Source organism: Argiope bruennichi, chromosome 9, assembly GCF_947563725.1.
Source record: "Argiope bruennichi chromosome 9, qqArgBrue1.1, whole genome shotgun sequence".
Lineage (NCBI taxonomy): Eukaryota > Metazoa > Arthropoda > Arachnida > Araneae > Araneidae > Argiope > Argiope bruennichi.
The window spans coordinates 14,051,306-14,076,693 of record NC_079159.1 but is presented as its reverse complement, the minus strand read 5'-3'; the positions used below and the strand labels follow the sequence as shown (position 1 = coordinate 14,076,693).

The 25,388-nt window shown below is 33.2% G+C and overlaps 1 protein-coding gene across 3 annotated transcripts in view; it reads right to left on the bottom strand.

Moving 5' to 3' along the window:
- Window positions 1–1,643: 1,643 nt before the first annotated feature.
- Window positions 1,644–25,388, bottom strand: part of LOC129984150 (techylectin-5A-like) — a 44,517-nt gene continuing 20,772 nt past the window's right edge. The window contains exons 1-6 of one of the 3 annotated variants that reach the window (XM_056093950.1): window positions 17,254–17,344; window positions 13,649–13,803; window positions 11,711–11,880; window positions 6,395–6,500; window positions 4,306–4,470; window positions 1,644–2,058 (exon numbers count right to left, since the gene is read on the bottom strand). In XM_056093950.1, coding sequence (XP_055949925.1) covers window positions 1,793–2,058; window positions 4,306–4,470; window positions 6,395–6,500; window positions 11,711–11,880; window positions 13,649–13,803; window positions 17,254–17,258 — 867 coding nt within the window. In that variant the 5' untranslated portion in view covers window positions 17,259–17,344 and the 3' untranslated portion in view covers window positions 1,644–1,792. Of the gene's footprint in view, window positions 2,059–4,305; window positions 4,471–6,394; window positions 6,501–11,710; window positions 11,881–13,648; window positions 13,804–17,253; window positions 17,345–25,388 lie in introns of those variants that run through there. The other 2 variants (XM_056093952.1, XM_056093951.1) reach the window with 2 other exon arrangements.

Here is a 25,388-nt window from a genome sequence, read left to right as displayed (position 1 = left end):
AATGTGCCACTAATCAGCTCCTTTTCCCCCAAAAAGAATTTCCTGCGCCTTAAGATAGCATTTCTTTTTCACTTAGGAAGTCCAAGAGATATTCTGAGGGCAATAATTTGAATGGTACTGTATTGTAAGCTTTGAACCATACTTATGAAAAAAAAAAAACTATAAGCAGTCGTACTGCTATAAAAGGATAAATTACAGATACTGTTATTAGAGATTGATAAACTCTTCTGTTTTGTTCCCAAATGATTTGTAGGCGAAAAATTTTAGGGCACTGATTTTCTTAATTGTTCTAGTCCAAAAATTTTTTTTAAGTTAACTCTTTTTTGCTTTGTCCTGAAAAAAAAATTATGTCTAAATGTGTATTAGTTTATTTCTAAGATTGTGAAAAATCTACACATGCATATTCAAGAAAAAGACGGTAGCTTTCTTTTTAAGAACTCTATTTTATAACTTATTTCTGGACAAATAATGAGTTTCAACATTTGCACTATTTTTAGACGTTTCCCATTGCATCTTGGAGTTTCTTTAGATATAATATAGAGAAGAGGGAATGAAGAATATAAAAATAGCACCAGCAAAAACTGTGCAATCTGCTTCTTCATCGGGGTTTTTACTAAACACAATGAAAATAGTTCAATGAGTAACAAAGAAATTGTTAAAAACTTTTAAGAAGGAACGCTTCTTAACGAAGAAGGAATTTGATGCAAATGAAGGGATTATGCTTTTTAAGAAAATATTAAAGAGGTGCTTTATTTTAGTAAAAACGTGAAAGTTTTCATAAAAAAAATTATAATCTTTGTCCTTTATAATAAACCTGCACAATGTGGAACGACTATTTATCAATGAAATACGTAGGTAAATTTTGGTCTTTGTTATTTCTAGTTTTTATTACCATGAGAGAACATGTGTTTTGGTTTGGGCCTTTTGAAGCCTCTGAAAGCCAGGCAGAAAATAAAGGGCATGGGTTGTTAGAAGTTATGAAGAAGCACAAGTAAGAAAACGGGAATCAACGCGAAACAACGAGGAAGGTATTGAAAAGTATATAAATAATAACATATACATTATCTAATTTTTATTGCTTCTAACTGATAAAAAAAGTTTTGGAGCTCGAATGATTTCAGCATGGGGGAAAAAAAACCCATCGCTTTTCTAAAAGTTGACAAGTGAGCAATACGATACTCACGTAGTCATTTCAAACCAGTTTAAACTTGATTTCTGGAAAAAAAAAATTTTTTTTTCGCCTCGAGAAAAAGTTTGCTAGTTATGGGATTGTTTCAAACCGGTTTAAACTGGTTTTTTTCGAAAAAAATTCTGGAAAAAATTTTAGACTATTGTTCTCCGTAAGAATGTAAATAGAGAGGTTTGCAGGATGAGTGTTTGTCGTAAAATGAGCTATAGCTCCAAACTTAGCTCCTTTTATTTTCTCGGATTGATGCCATGGGATTAAAAAAATAATATTCTCATATGATAACTTGAAAATTACGATAGCAGATTTCAGTACTTTTAATGTCTTAATTTACAAACTTTGATTTAACGAATTTTCGTTATAGCATAATTTTCAAGTGGAAAGAAGAAACTTCATTAAATAGACTGTACTCTGTTTGTAAAAGAGTTTTAAACAGCCTGATAATAGTTTACTTTTTTTAAGAGTCCAACTAAAATTATTTATTTTTACAAATGTTTAAAATATTTAATATATTAAACTTGAAACTTATGATTCCAATAAAAATCTCATATTCAAGAGCTTGAGCAAACGTCATAATAAAGAAACCATCTAGATCTGATTGAAATGTTAGATCTTGAAATGTTTCGGTCTTATCTTCATTTCAGTGGCTTTCAGAGAATCGTGCATGACTTTCCATCCACTCCAGTACAATCCAATCCCGTTTATTTCGTGTGTTTCTGTTAAATAGAGACCATTCAAATTAGATGAAAGACACGATTCGTACCACCAACCACCCTTGTATTTCTCAGCGCAACTTCCGTCCTTGTAACCGTCATTGTCTTGGTCTTTAGTAGAGAACTTTTTGTTGCCATGATTCAAAGCCATAGACTCACCTGTTAAGAAAACGTACGTAACAGCTCTTAGAACATAAATTCTATCAAATAATCATGTAAAATTTTGTTCCTTCAAAAAATAAGAGATAGAAAAAAAATGACTTCATATTTAAAAAAAGTTGAAATAAATCAATTAAAAGTGAAAAACATCATGTTCGAGAAGACGGACTGAACTTTGTAATCGGGATTTCAATCATTTTTAGATGTTCTGAACTTATGAATTTTCTTAGATTTGTGCGTTCCCGTTTTAATATTTTCAGGTAATTATCAGTTCATTGAAACATTAATTAATGCATTTCTCTTCTAATGTCACCATTTGATAGTCAATTTCAGAATTAAATTCTCTAGTAATCTAGATATATAAAGATGAATATTTGTTTGTGGGACTTTTTAAGCATATCTACATTTTTTTCTCCAATTTTGAAGAAATTTGGTATATCTACTCTTCAAAATAAGAAGATCATCATCAACGTTAAACTCAGAAATCAATTTGGGTATTAATTAATTAATTAATTAATAATCTTTTAGTATTTTACCAATATAAATTCCAAAAATAGGATCTCAGAGCAATTTTTAAAACATCTAAAAATAATTTTTTTTTCAGGTTTCCAGTTTAATTTTTGTAAGATTTTTCCTACAATTTTAATTATTATATAAAAATGTTAAAAAAATGGTAACATTTTAATTTTTGTCACCTTAATACATTAATTCAAGCATATTTTACATATATAAAAACATTAATATGTTAATTGAAACATCTCAGCATTAAAATTCCTTAAAAATTATTTGGAAACATAAACATCGCATTCCAATATCATAAGACAGGACTTATAGCTTCCAAAAGCTTTAAAACTCTGAATCCATTGGTGAAACGATGTAAAATCGGGGCACTTTATTTCTACTTTATACACAGAAGAGCCATTACATTATGACCACCCTGTTAATAACATGGAAGACCATCTTTAGCCCTAAAACTGCCAGAACTTGACGAGGCATTGACTCTACAAGGTTCTGATAGGTAGTCTATGTTATCTGGTACCAAGCGCTCACCAACTGGTCCTGCCATTCCCTCACACTGCGAGGGGACAGCGTGGTAGCACGAATTTGGTTTTTTAGGTGGAACCACAAATGCTCTATGGGATTAATGTCAGGTGAATTTGGGTGCCAAGACACGATTTGAAAGTCACTGGAATGTGCCTCGAACCACTCCCTGACGATTCAACCCTAATGGTATGACGCATTATCTTGTTGGTAAACACCATCCCCAGCCGGAAATACTGTAGTCATGAATGGGTGAACATGATCTGCACCGATATTCACGTAGCGCACAGACACCGGGGATTGTTCTATAGGGATTATGGGTCCTAGTGTGCTCTATGAAAACATTGACCACACTATAATACCTCTGCCACCGGCTTGTCTATGTCCAACTATGAATCCCGGAGCCAGAGTTTCCTTTGGAAATCGGCGTATATGCACACGACCGCCGATGCGATGGATCATAAAACGTGATGCGTCGGACCATGCAACCTTCTTCTATTCTTTCAATGTCGAATTCCGATGTTTTTGGCTCATTGCAGAAGCAGCTGGAAGTAACGTGCCGTCAGTGAAGGGACATTCATCAGCCTCCGGCTGTGTAGGCCCATACGCAACAATGCACGCGGTACAATATGTTGAGAAACACTGGCTGGGTTGCCACTGTTGTAGCTGATGATGATTTCGGCTGTTGATCAAGGTGAACAATGCTTAGCAATCTCCGCTCTCCTCTGAAATCAATGTGCCATGGGAGACACATCGGTGCCCGGCAACTTATCGAAAGTGGTGTATATATGGTGGAGTGAGATGTGCTTACAACAACTGCAAGTGAATAACCCACTAAACGCGCCGCTTCTGATATTTATGTTCCCAGTCGCCGAGCTATGAAGATTTGACTTTTATCGAAGTCTGATAAATCAGTTGCTTTCCCATTCTTTCGCTAATTGTGCTATGTTTGGAAAGATAATGTATAGTCGCTTTACATACTCCAACATCAGCCACCCACGCGCAAGGGTTTTGTTCTTGGGTTATATTGTTATAGATGGAGGGTGGTCATAATGCAATAGCTCTTCGGTGTATTAGAATTCTCTTATGAGTAGAAATGGTTAAATGAATGGTTAATGGTTAAATGAATTAGATGGAGATCAAATAAAATGAAAAAGTTATTGTATTTATTTCGTCTTAACAACAAAAGAATGAAAGATGTCTTACCTGCATTTCCACTGTAACCTTGAATGTGCAAAGTGTACTTGTTATTTTCGTCATCTATCCAAAACGTGTCGTAGAAGGCGTACCTTTTCTCGTCTCTCATATCCACCAAGTCAAATCGGATCGAATAGAGGCGTTGATTGGTTAAAGCAAACATGTTATCATTGCCTGAAATCCAAATCAAAACTTATTTTATATTGAGAAAAAATATAAGGTCTCAAAAAATGCAGATTATCCTCACTAAAAACAGTTAAAAGCAATTTATTATACCAAGAAAGTGGGTTTGTTGGTATAGAAGGCTAAATAATCTTTCCTGTTTAGCGAAGTCTTTGATGATAATTTTTCCTCTGGCCCATGGCTGAATTGAACCAAAGATCTGACAAATCCCTGTTAAATCTGATCTAAGAGTTTAACACCTTCAGATTAGTGAGACTTGGGGAACTACTACTGCTGCTTCAAGGATCGCTTTTGTTATCTTACTGTTCAAGCTTACAATGCCTATTCCAGAACAGCTTTGTGTAGGATCAGAATAGTACTCAATTATAAATAATCTATTAAATAACATAGAAAGGAAATTATGCCCGTAGATTCGGGTTTGTGGTATATGACTCAAGGGCCAGGTTTGGCCATACTGCTCCAATCGTATGTTAAAAATGAGTTAAAAGGTAAAAGATCTCTTAAATTCGGACCTTGCAGTTTTATCATGTCCTAGCTGGTAGATTACAAGTTGTTCATATCAGAAGAAATATAGTTGTCATAAAGAATTAGTGAAAAAGTTTGCTGCAAAGTAAAATGCAATTTTTCGAAGTTATTCAATAGTACTTCAATTTTATGTTTGTTTATGCTAAGTACTTTTTTATATACAGGGTGTTGCCGAATTCGACTGACAAATTCAGTGATGATAGTAAGCATCGAGAGAATAAAGAATCACCATACAACATGGGGTCGGTCCCAAACGACATTTAATTGGTGAAAATCGCAAAAATATATTAAGTCGGAGAACTGTTAGAAACTGCAAAAATTTAATAAAAAAAATAACAAATGGTGTTTCAATTATGAATTTTTTTTAAGTGAAAGTACATGCTTAAAAGTTTTTTTTCCATGCTGGTAACATGCGGATTTGATTATTTAGGGGGTCGTAAATTACTGAAAACAAAAAAAGTAGTTTAGAAGCCATATTTATAAAAATATTAAAACTGGAAGAAAAATAAAAGCTTTAAAGTGGAAGGAATTTTATGTTCTATAATTTGATATAAGTGTGTATTGTGAGAACTGGGTAGTTTTAAAGATATTCAAGAAAAATTAAAATGGGAACCAGAAAACATCGCTGCAACATCAGTGCCAATGTTGTCAGAAAGCGTTCTCAAATTCAAAAAACAAATTCAGAGCCAGGAGAATACGCATTAGGTAGATGAAAAAAATCATCTGGTTAAAACAATATCTGCTTTTCTGTTCGCTAATGAGGGCCAAGGTTGCACATGGGGTCCTACTGTCCCTGCCATTTAGCAAAAAGAAGCATTTTAATGTGTCACTCATAAGAACAGCAGTAACGATGGAAGTAGTCGCCAATTTGGCCGCCTCTTCGTTGCCTAAAATTCCAACATGGGATGGTATCCAACAGAATAAAATAGTGTAACTACGAAAAATGAGTTTATCAAAAACATCTAAGACCTTTCAAACCTAAGGATGAGGATGACATGATTTTAGAGAATTAAAAATGCTCAGAGAATCCGTAGAGATGATAAAATTTTTATCCAGGCTATTAAAAATTTCTTCTAAAACATATAAAAGACCGCTTATTTGAGCAGTAAAAGTTGAACAGTATGGGTGAAGTTTAAAAAAAGAAACTGCATGAGGGAAAACAACAGAAAATTTTTTGAAAGTCCAAACAATCAATATGTGAATCGTTTGCAATCGTGTGACGAAATTTGAATTTGAATTATTAAAGTCGTTTTGAAATACTAATAAATAAAGTCATGTAATAAATAACAATAAATATTCACTTAAAAAAACATTTTTTAAATTTTTTTATGTGATTTTATCAACTTCTTATTTATTTCCACAGATAGAAAAAAAATTATAGGAAACGCACCTATCCAAAAGTCTTTTTCGATTTCACCAAAGCCGCTTTTGTAGCTAGCCCAGTCTTTAAAAAAGAAGTCGTTCGATCTGTTGAATTGCCCTCTTCTTTGCAGAACCTGTGCGGAAATATGAAGTTACTAACTTGTCTCGAATACTTCAGATTAATATTTAGTATTAAACTTTGGCGACTAGCCGGTTCTCCTGCGGTATTGGCTATATATATATATATTTAAAATCCTTTAGATATAACTTCATGTCTATGATTCCATCAAATTATCAGACATTAAAACTGTGCTATTGTCTTGCTACATTTCATTTATTGTATCTATGAACTTTTATAATATAGACTACTTCCATGATATAGTGCTATGAGTCTTAGTGCATCTCTAAATTTTATTATTTAGTGACACCGAAACTTTATAATTTATAAGATAAATAAGAAAGTATAGAATATTAAATAGGATCCTTCTTTAGAAAAATCTTAGATAAAATATTTGATGAAACAATGAAAGCGATTTCGGTTTCATCCACATGAATAAAAATATGTTTAATAGTTAATGAAATATAGTGTAATTGATTTTAGAACAACTAAGCTATTGAAAAGATAACTTTTTGTACTTTAAAATAGCCTAAACATCATTTTCATGCGGTAATATTTTTGATAGTGAAAAAACCTAAAAATCTAATTTATTTTTTAAACTAAAATTCTAATAAATTTTTTTTAAAGTTTGCATCCACCAAACTATACACTCATGTCCAAAATTAAGGTCACAAAAATGTTTTTCAAAGTAATTCTAAATGGCTACCAGTAAAATTTAAACAAATTATATTTTCTATATTGTGAATGACCGCTAACACGTTAATAACCTTTGTTGTGGGAAAAAATGTTGTTTAGCATTAGTTTTTGGGGAACTACTGAAATTAGATCGTTTAGGCATCTGGGATTTTTGACTGCAATTTTGTGAATATCGCATTAAAACAAAAAGTTTAACCTGTTTCCAGTGAGAATGAGTTCTCATAATCATTTAGACGATGCCTAGAGATGGAGAACCGTTGGCAGGCTTGAAGCTGGACAGTCTCAAGCGGAGGTGGCTTGATGGTTACAAGTGGCACCGAAAGTGGTATCCAGGTTGTGGAATCAATTCCAAACAAGTGGTACTGTAATCAGAAAGGCCGGCCAAGGCCGTCACAGAGCAACGACACCTGCACAGGATCGCTATTTGGCATTAAGCGCACGACGGCATAAGCTGACAACGGCTCCTCAGCTTCCTCGTGACCTTGCTGCTGCGTCTGGAATAAGAATTTCCAGACAAAAAGTGTACATACGTCTAGCAGAGAGGGCTCTTTATGCCCGGCGACCAGCTGAGTGCGTCCCTTTGACTGTATCCAACAGAAAAGCCCGGCTGTTGTGGTGCCTAACATATCAGTCTTGCGCACAGCAAGAATAGGGGCGTGTTCTTTTCAGTGATGAGTCGAGATTTACCACACAGAGTGACACTCGTTGAATATTCATCTGGAGAGAGCGAGGAGCTCCCTATCATGCCTCCTACGTAAAAGAAATCGACAGATTTGGTGGCAGAGGAATCCTTGTCTGGGGTGGCATAATGTTGGGCAGTCGTGCACCACTGCACGTCTTCGATGAGGGTACTGTCAATGCACATCTCTATAGGGATGAGATCCTTGAAGCCTACTTGAGGTTGTTCCTGAGTGCTTTTGGCCCAGACTTCATGTTTATGGATGAAAACGCGCTTCCACACAGAGCCCAGATCGTTGATGATTTTCTTGAGGAAGAGGATATTCAACGTATGGATTGGCCCTTGAGGACTCCGGATCACAATCCTATTGAACATGTTTGGGATGGTCTCGGAAGACCAATTGCACAGCGTAACGCCCCTCCTAATACCCTCCAAGAGTTAAAAGCCGCGCTTTTGGAAGAGTGGGCTTTGTCGCTCCAAGCATTTATTGACACCCTCATAAACAGTATGAAAGCTCGTTCTGAGTGCAAGGTGGTCACATTCCATATTAGACAGGCTTTTTCCGAGATAAATGTTTTATCTCTGATTCATAATGTAACACTTTTTGATATATCCTGTTTCTTAATTCCCAATTAAAATCTTTTCCATGTTGTTATGTGTCTATGTTATTTTTTCCATTGTAGTGTACCTCTGTGCCAAATCTCGTGGCAACACAGTGAATAGTTTTTTTTTATTTTTCGCAGATTTTATGTTTGTGACCTTAATTTTGGACATGAGTGTATTTGGGCAAATTTGGTAGCTCTAGTTGGACTAATAAACAGCTAAAAAAAGTGTATAACATAAAAAGGACGAGCTGTCATGTAGGAAAACATAAATAGAAATATCACCGAAAAGTACTAGAAGAGATGCAAGAAGCAAAACTGATGCAAGACAATTAATAAGGAGATTTTTTTGGACACAAATTAACAGATGGAATATTAAATTCATTTGATTAGACGAATACATATGACAAGATACACTCGAGTGACTCATCATTAAAAGTGATGTCTCCCTCATACCAATAATAGATTTTTTCTGAGGATTTATAAAGAATCCCGTATACATTTCAATGTCCAATAATTGTCTCTGACTTCAAATTCCCTGTCACTGCATATACTGCAGAATATGCAGTGTCAATATTACTGCAGAATTGGAAAAAACTGTAGTGTAAATTTGATGTATGTCATAAAAAATCCAGAGTATATTGAAAATCTGATGTACGAGGCTACTGTGATGGAAATATCTTGAATTAAATATCTTTCATATAAACATAGTAACAGCAGTTGCACAGTACAATTTGGTGATCTGGGTATTCGCTTTTTTGATTTCTTTTTATATTAATCAGTATTCTATTTTACTGTATACATGGTCGAATATTAATTAAAGCCATTAAGGAAGAAAGGGGAAATGAAGAAAGTGCATTTAAAAAGTTTGTTATTTAAATCTATTGATTATAACTTTTTCCTTAATGTTAATTTTCCAATCACTATGAAAGGTCGAATTTCTTAAAATTTTTTTTATTATACTAACTTTAATTTCAGTTTACTTCATCATTCCCAGCTTTGCACTGAGTTCTTACCATTGCTATAACGCAATCTTGAAATCATTTCGAAAGTGCGATTTGATTTGGTTTATGAGAGGTTTTTCGGCTCAAGAACCACATTTGGTCAAGTTGCTCTAAGAAAACGGAAAGTCAAATTATATATAACTCATTAAAAAACTAAATGTATTAGCCAAAAAACACAAATTTTAAATGTGCGAATCCATAATTATTCGTCATGGACAATGAATACCAGAAACAACTCGATAATTATCTTACAACTGAATCTTCAGAATTGTTAAAGTTAGAAACCGTAGAGGCCAATTATTCTCAGTTGAGTGAACTTGCAGATAACATGCATGTTGTGTTTTTGTTTAATGTAACAATACCATCGCAGAGAATCCAGTTCTCAGTGCTCCATAAGTCAGGTCGATTTTATTCAGTACTAGCCGCCTTTGGCGACCAGCCGGTTCGCCAATCTTAATGTTCGTTAAAATTTTAATAATTAAATATTTTAGCAATTCCAACTTTAATAGATCCTTCAGCAAAATATTTTAAAACTTCAAATTTCGACAGTCATATAATTCACTCATAATATTATAAAGGCATTCAGTCATAACGTGATATGTATCTCTCTCATTTTCTGTTACCCCTCGTAGAATTTATGCTTTAAATTAAAGTGTAAATGATTAATCTGCAATTAATATAATAATATTTTTTACTGAAACAAAGCATTTTTTTAATAATATGATTACTGATAATAGAGTCACTGAGCGTTTAAACTTTATGGGCACTAAAGAATATCTTTCTTAATTTATGTAATATCTCAAGAATTTGTCAACAAAATTTTCTCAGATTCATCATGAACAGATCGATTCATGAACAATGTTTCATTTTAAATGCATCAAACACTAAGAAAATAAAATGAATCGTTTAAAATAATCGGTCTAAAACAGGTTTAAAAAAACTATTTAAAAAAAGATGTACTTAAAACTATAAGCATATACAAAAAAATATATAACTAACATAAATACAATTTAATTACAAAAGCATACAACTAACCTAAAAATAATTTAAATCATTGAAAACAGGTTAAAAAAAACTACTTAAAAAACGATGTACTTAAAACTATAAGCATATACAAAAAATATATAACATAAATACAATTTACTTACAAAAGCATGCAACTAACCTAAAAATAACTTAAATCAGCCGTTGATAGTGGTTGTCATGACAACAATCAGAACAATGCTCATGCGTGAATTTTCTTCGTCAGTAAGGTAACGCAAATGCGGGAATTTTTCTACGCCAGTTGGGGTAACGCTATGCAGATTATACATTTTTAATTTCCTTTATTCTGTGTTATTTTAATTCAAAAGTACTTCAGAATGAATCTGAAACATGGATTAATTAACAATGTTTAATTTTAAATGCATAAAACATTAAGAAAATAAACAGAATCGTTTGAAATAATCCGCCGAAAAATGTTAACCCTAGCTTCATTACTGTTGGGAGAAAAAAAACACAAACTAAAACCTTACTGATTTGGCGGTGGGGAAAATGGAAGATTTTTTTGGCGGGAGAGTTAGTTTTTAATTAATAATTAAAATTCTAATTAAAATTTCAAAAAAAGGGACCCCAGGTGCACATTCCCGACCTCTAAGGTATATATGTACCCAATTTGATAGCTGTATGTCAAATGACCTGGCCTGTAGAGCGCCAACACACACACACACACACATTGAGCTTTATTATAAGTATAGATTATTACCATTTTGTTCTCATAGCTAAGTAGCTATTCTTTACTGAAAGGAGCGAACGAATTTCCTATAGAAAATGGGAAGAACATCAAATGTATTCCTGTATCATGCGGAACGCTGTGAAAGTCTCATTGACTGATAGCATTAAGCTTGACAAAATTTAATGCGACAATGGCAAATTGCCTCAGTATCCTTATTGCTTTACATAACATTAGTTCTCTTATGCTCATCTTTTTGTCTGTAATATAATTGCAGGATTCCAAAATATATCATAAAACATATCGCAATAATAACTTTTGAAATCTATATAACTATCGCACCAGAACTAGAGGCTAGCCAGTCATGATTGTTGAGAGCATAATCCAATTTCCTGTTGTTGGCACTCTTTGAAATAATTATGAGAAAGAGTTTCAACACATTTGCACTTAAGGCAGATACTACACTGACAGTAAAAAAAAAAAAAAAAAAAAAAAAAAAAAAAAAAAAAAAAAAAAAGGAATTGAAAATCTTACCGTCCATCCTCCTCCATCCGTATCCATGTCACAAAACACATCTAATGGTTTGCCATCAATCAATCGACTTTTCGGCCAGATGGTATAGACACCGCTCGTATTATTGCCATTACGCAATATGTCTGCACAGTCCACTGGAGAAGCTGCAGTCACCTGAGCTATCATCGGGCCTAGAAAGTATAGTTAAAAATTTTTTAATTTTTTTGCAGTAAATCTTTAAAAAAAATAATTGTAACTTATAATGCTGGAAACATTGAAAACGAATTTTATAAAGTGCATGCACATAGTTAGAAGTTATCTTCCGAACATTTTAAAACTAAAATTATAGGCAGAAAAATTAAAAATAAGCTTTGAATCGATTAAAAAAATATTTAAAGAAACAGCAGCAGGTATCAATATACCTATATCATGTCTTATATATGTATAATGCACCAGACATATACATGGTTATTTACAATGAGTTAAAAATCTTTACCAATATCCACCTACAAAGTCTCATAATCCCAATAACAAATCTATATATTTAAAATAATTATCATAACCGAATAATTAGTTCTCCAGCGGTAACGATTGGTCAGATTTCCTCAACTTTTTGTATGAAAGCTCATGATTTATACATGCATGATCAATGTTCGCTTGTTTATCTTCCTCCTTCCATTTTTCAGAAGAATTTCAAATACATTATCTTATTACATACACTACAGGGAGAAAAAAAATCTTAACAGAGTTCTTCAACCTTAAACCGATAACGAAAATTTTATTTCGTATGAACGCTCATGATACATAGACATATCATTCAAGGTCGTCAGACTCCACTATAGTTTAATTTTGAATGATATCGCCAAATAAAACTTTCACAGAGTCTCCAACCTAAGTCACTGGATCGATTTCATCTATTTTATGCGCCAATTAATTTCGCTAATTTGCAAACGCAGGTCAGCAGTGAAAATGCATTATATTTACTATTCAAGTATAATCTGTACTAATAATAAAGATGAAGTTATGTATATTTGTAAGTATAATCTGTATGTATAGTTATGTATATTTCAAGTATAATCTGTACTAATAATAAAGATGAAGTTTTGTATATTTGTATGAAGGTGTGTTAGTGCTCAATAGGCCAGATTGTTTGACCTCTGCTGCCGAATTTGGAACTTATATGTCTTGCAAATGGAAATGTTTACCTCGAAGCCTTCTAAATTAAAAAAAAAATATTTTTAATTAAAAATTAAATTGAATTTTGGTGTTTTTCCACTATAAGGTCTGAAAATATTGTACAAAAACAAACCTTGCTCCGTTTCAAAATTTAAAAAAAAATGAAATAAAAAAATTTAATGTAGTCAATTTAATGGCCATACAGATTTTTGCTAAATTTTGGCAATTCTCTGCCGGGAATTCAAACCGTTTTAATTGTTTCTTTGTTGAAGTTTAGTTTAGCTATATTAACGTCCTGTTTTTAAAGAAATACTAGGGCTATTTTGGGACGGACCTCATAGTTTTGAACCACGTTCAGATGACGAGGACGGCACCTGAACTAGCACCCTCTCTTCAAACTTTCACACCACATCAGTGGAAAGACGTTTGGCCCCGACGAATTTAACGTGTACTAGAACCACTTACACGATGGGTCTTTGGTGAAATCGGGTCTCGAACCTGAAACCCACCGGTTCCGAAGTCGAGATCTTAAACCAGGACACTGTGGCCCTACAGATTATCTTGGATATTGTCGTACTGAAATTGTTCGCAGAGCCAAAAGCATTTAAAAAACAAACATTGCGATATATTTTTTATTTTAATTATATTTTCTTTTTCATGAGATTTGGGATTACTGCTATTAACAATTTTTTTTTTGAAAATGATGACTTTAATAAAGAATATTTTCTAATATAATGTTCCACTTCTCATATATTTAAATTTATGAATTTAGAATCTACTTACTCGCTGGATAATGAAGCTTCGCTTTATTAATCATATCCACAGCAACTTCCAAGTAAAACGAAGATCTCTCATTTTGATTACAGAGTGGGGTTTCGTTTCCAGTTGTTTGTGAAACAGCCAAAGAGAATAGAATTAACGAAATTTGTAAGTAATGCCTGAAAACCAATAGGTAATTTAGTGTTGATAGAGTATAATTTTAGTTTCATAATAATATAGAAAAAGTTATATGCTTTAGAAAGAACTTGCCTGTAAAGGTTCTTACTTTTATGAAAAATGTTTGGATTACATTAATTATTTACATTTTATCATCTATTATACTCCATAATGAAATAAATTGCTGATAAAATCCATTACACATTCTTTATATTATTGTGTGTGCAACATTTACGCATTTATCACTGAACTCCAAATTTTACTGTAAAAGTAGCAAATAAAATATTATGGGAATCTTTCTTGAAAAAAAAAAGTTAATATGCTTTATTCCCTCTTATAAAAAGACAAAGATTGAGGCCTTATTAATTTTCTATCTTAGAATATTTCAATTAATATTATTGGATATTGTCAATAAATTAGAGGACGTACTATGTTTCAAAGTATTAATTCTCGAAGTTCAGAAGTATTATCTGCAGTTTTGGTATATATTCCATTATCTTATAACTTTAAACGAGCAATTCTTGTATATATATTGTTACAAACGTGTAATTTTGCTTCCCATCACGAATAGTGTCATCATAAGAAAGACTGATTTACAGTCATCCGTATTGGATGCTGCCGGATGCCGAGCCAGTGATGCTAGAGCTTGGCGACGAATTAGACGACCATTTGGCGACAAAATGGTTAATGCTCGAAACTTTGAGAATTTTGTCGATCCGTCCATTAGAACCGAGATACGCCTGCTTGGCCTAGAAGCTTCTAGCCCCACCTCCTGGGAGCTATAAAAGGCCGGCACTCTCAATCTGCGAGTTGAGTCGTCGTCATCGTGAATTGAGGCGTAGTCGGAGTCTTCGAGAGGATAGCGAAGCAACAGTGCCAGCGTTGCTTGGAGCGAGTGCTGAACTGCTGTGTATCGAATTCTGTTGTCTACTGTGAAAGCAGCGTCGTATCTTTTGTATAGTAGCCAGTGGATCGGCAACTAAAGCGAGAAGTTCAGCCATTGGAGAGACCGTAGAGCGAAGCTCCGAGGGTCACCTCTCTTGCTGGATTCTGTTTGGCCGCTTCGTGTGCTGTAATCGATTACTACCTGTGGCTACTGTCTGCTTCTGCTGTTGCGTGCTGTCCTTTGTTCGTCTCGGCTGTATATAGTTATCGTCTGTGTATTCGTCTCTTCGTGTGAATAAACGTTGTTGTATTCTACTGAGGTCTGCTGATTGTGTTCTCACACCATATCACTACCACTATCAAACGAACCCGACGGCGGCGGGAAATCCGTAACAATTTAAATTTATTTATATTATTATAAATTTATTGTGTCTTAGAAATGACTAAGGATTTGGATCAAATTTTATATTTAGATAAGATTTTGCTTTTTTAAATTTATTTATAGAAGTGACTTTCCTGAAAAAACGCGATTTTGCGCAAAAAAAGTATATAATTTTTTGATAACTAACTATTAGAGTCTTTTTCTATCTGTTCTCATGCTGACAGTGTCATACAGCGCCATCTCAGACCCGATTTCACCAAGATAAATCTGAGTGCAAGTTCAAAAATATAAGTAATGACAGATAAACTGTAAAATGAATATTGTAATATAGCAGATTGTTTCGAACAACATGTTAAACTAAGTGCATTCACCATTTTTGTATTTAAATCATCAGTTCATATGTAGGTTAGATTGAAAATTATTCATATGTAATCAGTATATGATTCGAATCTAAATATTTTCTCATAAAAACCTCACGATTTTACAAAATTGTGCCGAGCGGAGATCGATCTTCCACATATTGTATCTATTTAAAACTTATTAAAGTCCAATTAGTGATAGATTTAATTAATTTATGTCAGGTAAAATTCAGTATATCCCACTTTTTTCAGAAAGAAAAAGAAAAATAAACACAGATAATAAAATAGCCTTAATACTACAGTGAATTAAAATACAAAATATCAATAACTTTTTTTATATTTTCACTGAAAAATTAATGCATTCGAATACTGAATTATAAACTTCCCACTAATTTACAATTTCACTGTTTCATGGACATTTAATGAAAGTAAAAGATTTTGGATTTTTCGTCCTACTTATGAAAGGAAGTTCAAGCAAGTTTCGAGTTCTACATTCTTATGGAGATGGTTATATTAGGTTGCATTGTATTGAATTGATCAAAATTTACACTTTTATCTCAGTAATAAGAATTTCAAAATGTTGATTATTATTGTAATCTGCACAAATATTTAGTTATTAATTTCTTTTTATAATGCATTAACTCTTTATAAGGCAGAATTCCGGGGCATTAACAAATAAAATCTTTTAGGATTATATCATGTTAAACTGATGATGCAAATACTAAAACATACAAAGTTTATTGATTTGACATTTAATTTATGAAATAAGGGTTGGTAAAAGTACTTACCAGAGATTGTTCAGGGAAAACTGAAAGTGGTAAGCATACTTACCAATGAGCGTTAAGGGTAAAAATATCATCGAATCTTCATAGGTAAGTATATTTTTCACTCACTTTTAAGTAATTTAAAACAAATTTATACAATTTTTTTATATAGAAGTCATGGAATTTAAATTCAGTAATGTCTTGCATTGAAACTCATTTTGCAATTATTAGGCTATCTGGGCAGATTCCTACATAGCATAAAAAGAAAATTATTTCAATATGATGCGATTTTATTAATAACATCTTTATCACGTTTTGCTTTAAGAAATAAACGAAAATGTAATAAACTAAGCATACTTACATAAGTTGATAATAAGTTGAACATAATCATCAAAACTGAAGTCAAAATATGCATAAAATTATTAATAGGATGATTCCGAATTTTAAGAAATTCCAACAGACTCAAAAGTTTTGGTTTATTTTTTAAAAATGAATGTTGATTTGAAATTCAATAAATTCAATAACAAATAATGATGTTTAAATATTAGAATATCTTAGAAGTAAGGAATACAACGGTGTTGAAATTTTTAATTCTTAAAAAGCTGAATGACAAACGAGAAGCTTAAAGTCACTACGAAAACCCTTGCATTTTAAACGGGCAGTGGCAAGTATATTTACCAATTTTGAATTTAAATGATATTTAAGTAAAAGACAATGTACTTCAATTTTTATTTGATTTGTTTGGGGTTTTCTGGTGCAAAAGTTAGGATGTTGACCATACAACGTATTTCAAAGCTATTAAGGTAACTCAATCGAATTTTAATCATCTAATTACCAACTTATCATTTTAAAATAATTTTTTCTTTACGTTCATAAAAAAATCTTTTGCAGGTGGCAAGAATATATACCGGAGGACTATAAAGAATAAATCTGAAATATCATCACCCGAAAATAATCATCACCCGAATAATAAGCACAAAATACTACATCAAAAGACATTTTAAAAATAAACTACAATATTATAATTAAGATACCAAATATGCACTAATACTGAAAGCTTACATCATCCGATTATCAAAAGACTTCGGTCTCCGAGGCACAAACTATTTCGAATAATTTTCTTTTTATCCTGCAAACAAAGCTGGACTTTCAAAATGAAGGCACACTTTGAAAGAAAAACACCACATCATCGTTAGCAATCTTGTCGGATGTATAAAAAAATCTCTGATGACTTGGGAAAATCCTTCCCGTGTAATATGAGAAGCAAATGGACCTAAGGAGGAAGCAGTTAATCAACTTCACCTGACAGTTGCAGTACAATTTTTATGATAAGTGTTAAGCTGGAAGCTTTTACTCCTTCATAGAAGACGTTCTGACTCAAACGTTTCCAATTCGATAACTTGGGGCTCAAAAAATAGAAACGTTGCTTCCTTTTACTCATAATACTGATTTGAAATATGATCATATTTTTAATATGACATATATTTATAAATTGCGACATACCTGACGAAAAAAATCGTCCTAAAATCTATCTAAGGTGGACCTATGAACCCAAAACTAACGAATTTTATATGTTGTTACTTTGTACGTAATAAGTGCCATCAAAAGAAAATTTTACATTACAAATTTTAATTAAATTTTTGATAAAAAAAGATCAAATTTTCAGTGTTTTTCTCAGTATATATATATAATGCTACTGAGATGAATGTTATTTGTATAGTTTTTTTATATAAATCTGGGGTTTTTATCCGAACCTGATAAAATTCGGTACACGTGCGTTTCAAGACAAAAGACCAACGTTAACTTTTGAAAATCAGAAGTTTGGTTCGGCTTTTGGTATTTTTTGGCGTTAGAGCCATTTTTGGTTAAACTGCGACATCGCTATGGTTTAAGAAGCAGCATCAATACCAATGTTTAAAACTCTGTAATATTGCCGCGTTGAAAAGAGGCAGTCGACTCTCCATGGCCGAATGGTCATAGCACTGGTCTCATAATCGAGAGATCGTAAGTTCAAATCCCACTAGAGACAATGCGATTCACAGTCTGTGTAAATATTTAATTCTTTGATTTTATGTTTCCCTTTATTTCATGTTCTAGAAGATTATGGACTTTTCTTTAGTTTACCAGACAAGTGTTCTGGACTTTTCTTACTATCTCCAGAAAAGTATTCTGGAACTTTCCCTGCTAGTATGAAAGCAAAATATCTGTCAGTCACTGAGTTCTGAGTTCAAAGTTGAGTTAATAAATTCGTTTAACTCTATTTCTTGTGTGTGTCATTCAGTTCCCTACTAAAGTACCTACGTGACAATATTAATAAAAATAAGTAAAAATGTAAATAAAATAGGCAAATGGTCAAATTTTTAAAGAAAAAAAAATTGAAAAAAAAGAAGAAGAAGAATGTAAAATCAGATACAAGAGAAGAAACGAGTAACTTAAGAGAACGAACATATTTGGGTGGTATTTTTCCCCCACCAAATCTTGCATGGTTAGAGACGATTATATAAAATATTGCACACGGTGAGATTTGAAAGCAAGATATTTGATTAAAATATTTTGGAAATAAAAAATTCTGTATATATGTATATAAAACGCTATTGTACGGGGAATTTAAATCGCTGATATTACATATTGTCGAATGGTGGCAGTCAAACTTGTAAACAAAACATATGATCATTACAGATAAATTCAGTGAACGTTGTTATAACTGCACTTTAATTTAACGCATCGTTAAGTAATGAAATTGCAAAATATTATTAGAAATGCTCTGGATAAAGCTCACTAAAAGCTTTATTCACTCAGAGAAGAGAAGATGTAAAATAAATCAAAAATAGGCTTCAGTTGGTTGGTTGCTTGGATTGATTTGGTATAAGAGCCATTCTTGGTCATGCTGTGCATGCATGTGGTAAAAAAGTTTATATATATTATATAAAATATGTTTATATTTTATTAAAATATATTTAGAGAATAAAATTACTAAATAAGAGCTCGTAAAAGCAGTTGAAATACAAAAAGTTTGAATGATAAAATTACAAACATTGGTTAAAAAATTAAATGTAGGTTAAAAGGCTGAAAAAACAAAAATAAGAAATAGGCATCAAACTAAGTTTAATCGACAGACTTGACAATAATAAATAGGTTTAGCCATTTCTAAATCAGTAAATGATATGATTTATCTTTGAAAATAAGTGGTCGTATCGTTCTTAAATATTACCTTATAAAAAAGTTTTTATGTCATTTTAAAGCTAAGAATATTAAATTTCAAGGCGGCTACTAAACATTTCTTGCGCAATGACGACAGAGCAACTCACATGGCCAGTTGTTTTTTGAACCATCAGTAAAGATGGGAGTGTGTGTAGAAAAACGATGACGATGATTTAAGTAGAGCTTTTGGAAGATAACTGGAGCTGTAATTGTTTTATCATAATGTTAAAAGAGATTATCGAGGGAGATTTCAGGAATATCCCAGGGTGTAATTAATAAATAATCCAAGTTACTGATTTGTACATCCGAAAAATCGAAATCGGCAAGCATTCTTTTCATCCTTTCATTAGAAAGGAAGGATGTTAGAAGGACGTGCCGTCTATAGCCTTGGCTGTCCAATCGGAACAGTTATATGGTGTAGAGGATGATTTGAATGACTCTGAAGACTGAAAAAATATTGAGCGCTTAACAGTTTTTGACGCAGATTTAATGGGATTTGGTTACAAACTTCATACAAACTACGCACCGGTGAAGTTTGGAAAGCACCCGAACAGATCAGTAAAGCAGAATGATGTATCGTGTTCAAATGCCGTAAAACAGTAGAGCGAGCAGTTCCATAATCAAAAAGAGAGAGTATAACAGATTGAAATAAGATAACAGATAAATGTGAAGTAAAGATGTCCTATCTGCTTCCCATGATATTGTAAAGAGGACTTTCAAAATATTGAGGGATTTTTCACACTTCTTCCGCAAATGAAGAACATAAGGAAGAAAAGTGAGTTTCCGATCAAAACTGATTCCCCCAAAATTTACCTCCTGAACTACTAAAATATTTACGTCTCGAATACGTATTAACAGGATCAGGGCGAAGTCCCCGTTTTCGACAAAAATGTACACTTCGGCTCTTCTCGGAGAGACCCCTATGCCCATTTTCATCATACCAAACTGTAAGTTTGTTGATAGCTCCCTGGAGTTGTTCTATTAAAGCCATATCAAACCCCTGACAGAAGATCTGTAGATCATCCAAATACAATGTTCCATAAACGGATGATGATAAAACATGAATGATTTGACTTAAATGGAGAATAAAAAGGGTGACACTCAAAACACTTCCTTGAGGGACACCCTCAATTTGAATAAAAGAATTAGAAAAAGTATCACCAATACGAACACAAAAAACTCGAGTGTTTAAAAAATTATGCATAAAATTTGGTAGGTTATCCCTAAAGCTGCAATGAAATAAAAACACGAAGAATTCCATAGCGCCAAGTACGATCATACGCTTTCTGTATATCTAAAAATACAGAAACAAGATGGTTTCTGCTTACAAACGGGTTACATATTTGCTACTCAAGATACATAATATTATCAAAAGTAAATCGTCCTCGACGAAATCTCCATCCGTTTATCTCCAATTCACGAGGACGCGCATTAACCATGCACTCAAGGGTTTTAGAAAAGGCAACTTGTCAAAGCGATTTATCTATAATTTAATGGGTTTTTGGAATCCTTTCCCCTCTTCTTTTTGGGAATAACAGTAGCTTCTCGCCACGCCACTAGATTGGAAATAAATGTTCACTCAAAATCTTATTATATAGACAAAGTTGATGCATAAGAGATGCTTCATCCAAATGGCGAAGCATATTGTATGTAATTCCATCAGGACCTGGACTAATATGTCGAGTTTTTTTTAAAGTTAATTCATCGGAATTCGCAGTTATATTTCAAATTCTTTCGAGTCCTGAACTGCAAAATGAATTTTTCAGCTTGTCTCTTGAAAGAAAAACTGGATTATAAGAATTGTTGCTAGAAATATCTTTAAAAGTTTGACCAGTGATATTAGCTAGGTCAAAAGGTGAAGACAATGTAGTCAATTTTTGTACTAAAAACAGGAAAATCAAATTCTTTATAAATACCATTAGCGGCTATGATCCTTTTCCTTAACTGCGCACTAGATTTAGTGGATGTATTTGAGTATACATATTTAATACAGGATTCTCTTTGGCTGTAATGTCAGATAACGACGAGCATTTGCCCTTGCTCTCATGAATGCTATAAAGTTATCCGTGGTTGGTGCCTGCGGAAAATTCTCCATAATTCTCTTTGCTTTTTATAATAGTCGCGACAAGCCTCATTCTACCATGGCTCACATTTTCGTGGAAGAGGAGATCGTTTTAGCATGGCTACATCATCTGCTTCTATAATACAGTTAATTATATATTGTGCAGCATTCGTAATACTGATAGAAGAGAAATTCAGTTAACACTGCATTACTAATAAATTCAGCCCAGTCAGCCGCCACTGCTACTTTCTGAATGGGATACAATCAAGGGGAAATAATCACTGTTGTAAAGATCACTTGCAATTTCAAAAAGGCAAGGAGTGCTGGAGAACAAATAGCCAGATCAAGGGAATGAAACGTACGTGTGGGTTCGTTAAAGTACGTTTTCTCGTCATTGTTCAGCAGACAGAGACAGCAAAAATAAGTTGTTCAATCTGTCGCCCACGAGAATTTTTACTCTCAGAACCTCACAAATAACTGTGCCCATTGAAATCAAATAATAATATGAAACGTACCGGTAGTTGATCAACCAGAATATCAAGGTCATTTTAAGAAATAACATCATTTGGTGGTAGATAAATGCAGCAGATAGTCACCAGGGTTCGAACATGAACCTGCACTGCCACAGCCTACAAGGATGTGTGAAAAAGAAGAATGGAACTAGATTAAAGATTACACGTTTGTATAAAAACTCCGCCAGAATTTTGTGCTCCAGTATTACTATCCTTCTTTACAGAGTTATATCCTTGCAACTTTAAATAAGTATTTGGTTTTAAGAAAGTTTCTTGAAGTGTAATACATATAGGGTGTGGCGCATTGATAAGAACTTTAAGATCTGCAAGTTTCGACCTGATGCCTTGACAATTCCAAGAGAGGAAAGAAACTATTAAACAGCTTTAGGGGGGAACTTTATTAATGACAGTATGTGGAGTTGCTTGCTGATCGCAATTCATTTGGATATCTCCTTCATCCTCTGAAGGATGGATTTTTAATAACTCGGTACTTGTCGATGTATTGTCAAGCAAAGATGGTAAATCCTTGATGGCGAGATCAACTTTTCCCAGTTCTAGAGCAACTGATCTTTTTGATTTCAAATCTTAAAGAGAAGATCCCCGTTTCGAATGTTTTAAAGAAAGATATCTTGAAGATTTAGACATTTTCTTCTTCTTTACTTTGTTTGGTCATTGTTCTGCTATCAGACTATCAGAGATTCGATCTGAATCAGTATCAGTTGTTAAAAGGACAACACATTTAGTTTGTGTTCCAGATACTGAAACAGATTTTTCAATGACAATTGCATAGCTTTACCTTCTGTGGGTGTTTCATTTTGTACCAGGCGTTTAGTTTCAGGAAAGGATATATTTTTTCACTTTAGTAGTGAAGCTTTCTTTTTCATGCTTCCATTTAAGACAAGAGTGAGAGTAGGAAGTATGCTCACCTCTGCAATACACACATTTTTCAGATAAGTATCCCGTGGCAATTAGCTTTAGAGTGGCCAAAGCTCTGGCAATTAAAGCACCTCAAAGAATTCGGAATAAAAGTTTTAACAGGTAATTTCATATAACCTGCTTTTATAGTCTCAGGTAACTTCAGAGAATAGAAAGTTAAAATTAAATGTTTAGTTAAAAGTAGCTATCCATCTCGCCGAATATTGATGCTACGTACACGAGTCACTCCTTCGGGTTTAATCTCATCAGTGATTTTTTCCAAAGTATCACTTATTAATTATCCGCAGGTTATCACACCTTTAGAGGAATTCAAAGTTTGATGAATAGTGACATTGATTTGTATTGTCACTAACGCCTTTAGTTTAAAAATTTGTTGAGCTTGTTTGAGAGAGTTTACCTCAACAAGTAAATCTCCAGAACATAGCTTTCGTACAGATGTAACTCCACCAATAGTGCTTACAATAGCCTTTTAAACAAGAAACGGCGATACCGAATTAAATGTTTCTTTTTCAGCTGAAACTATCTAGATAGCAAAATATTTATGAAATGGTTGAACTTTAATAGAATTTTTAATGTGATGCCCACTGAAGGGAGTGCATTTGGATGTCCCCATATGATATTGAAGAGGATTCGGACCCGACGACATTGCCCATCACGGAGCCCAACAAGTAGGGATAACGAATATTTTACGAGCGGTTATTACGTAACCAATATCAAAAAGTCGCAAATACCAGTGATCAATACTTTTCAAAGAGGGGTGTGATTCAAATCCTTGATATGATCTTACTGGTGATATTTCGATTACAGGTTTTGGATCACGATAGAAAGTAACAATCGATACGATATCACTAAAATTTACTTGAGCGGTGACTTAATTGGAAAGAGTGAAGTCACCGCTCCACTTCATGAGAGTAACCTTGACTTTCCGATATTCGCATTTGATGATGCACTATTCCATATAAATAATTTTTAATTGCTTGTGACATGACTTTGCATATATATATATATATATATATATATATATATATATATATATATATATATATATATATATATATATATATATATATATATATATATATATATATATATATATATATTGTTTACTGCTGGCGCCATCTATTGGTAGAATATAGAACTAAAGTAAACGTTTTAAAGAAATAACATATATATTTAATTCAATTTTTTCAGAAAATTGTTTACTCCAATAAAGAAATTAAATAAATAGTTTAAAAAAATCAAATTTAAGAAGTAAGCTGAAATAGATAAATTAATTCAATCACACTTTACTTAAATTAGTAAATTAAGTATTAATTACAGTTAATAAATTTTATATTTAATATTAAGTAATAATTTTTAATTAATAATATGATTGAAATAACAGATATTTGGAACAAATATTTAAAAATAACAATAGCAAAATTATTTGTTATTCAAAAAATCGTGGATTATGCATCTCTACCAACAAGGGATAACAGTTACCGGCTCTAGGAATTCCTTACTTCGGCACTTGCCATAATGCTAGCTGGAACCTGGATATTCTGGGAGTCACACCCGAGGACAGTGACCACCCTTAACGCCAAGTCCAAGGAGTGAACCCTTCGCTTAATCCCCAGTAGACTAATCACTCAGGTGGTTAACTACCAGCCGATTGATACACCGAGGATCACAATGTACCACCCGTATAATGGGTTGCAACGGACGGCAAACACGTGGGGGTATTTGCTGTCCATAAGAAGCAGGAAGCAAACAGAGAGGAGACTACTTCTCATAGAGAGGTCCCTCGCCTAACCTCGAGAGAAAGAAGAATCGACAGCAGAAAGCAGCAGATTGAAGGGAGGAGAATCTGGAAGGCAGACCAAATCACTAGGGTACCTCGAGGTCGTGTAGCCTGTCACACCTAAAGATGTACTCCTGATGGCTAACGGATGAACTAACTCCAACGAAATTTGGCATATAGACTATACACGAAATGCACTCACGGAATTTTGTAAAAAAAAATTTAGTTCCCAAATGTCCACCACCAAAGGACGCCTTTTCCGGAAAACATTAAATTTAACACAATAAACGACCAAAACGGAATACTGTGGGAAAAGGCAACGACCAGCATTAATATGTGAAATATATTTATTAAGATTAAAGTACAAAGGACAAAACATTACTACATAGAACATAAAAGATACATGAGCGTGAGCTACACGTCTTGCAGTCTCACTGCCTAACTCTCGTCTGCCAATAATGGCGGGAAAGCATCACGTGATTAATGACGTGACGCAACATGGCCAGCATGGCGCCACACAGGATACGGGATCTGTCAGCGCTTCCCACATCGGCCATCATGACAGGATAGGCGACCTCGCCTTATGGTATACAGTACATTGAAGTAAATATATAAAACAAACAGCAAATACAGGAAAATAATTTGTAAAATTGAAATATTCACAAGATAAAACAAATAAAATAGTCATACCATCCGTGACAGCATA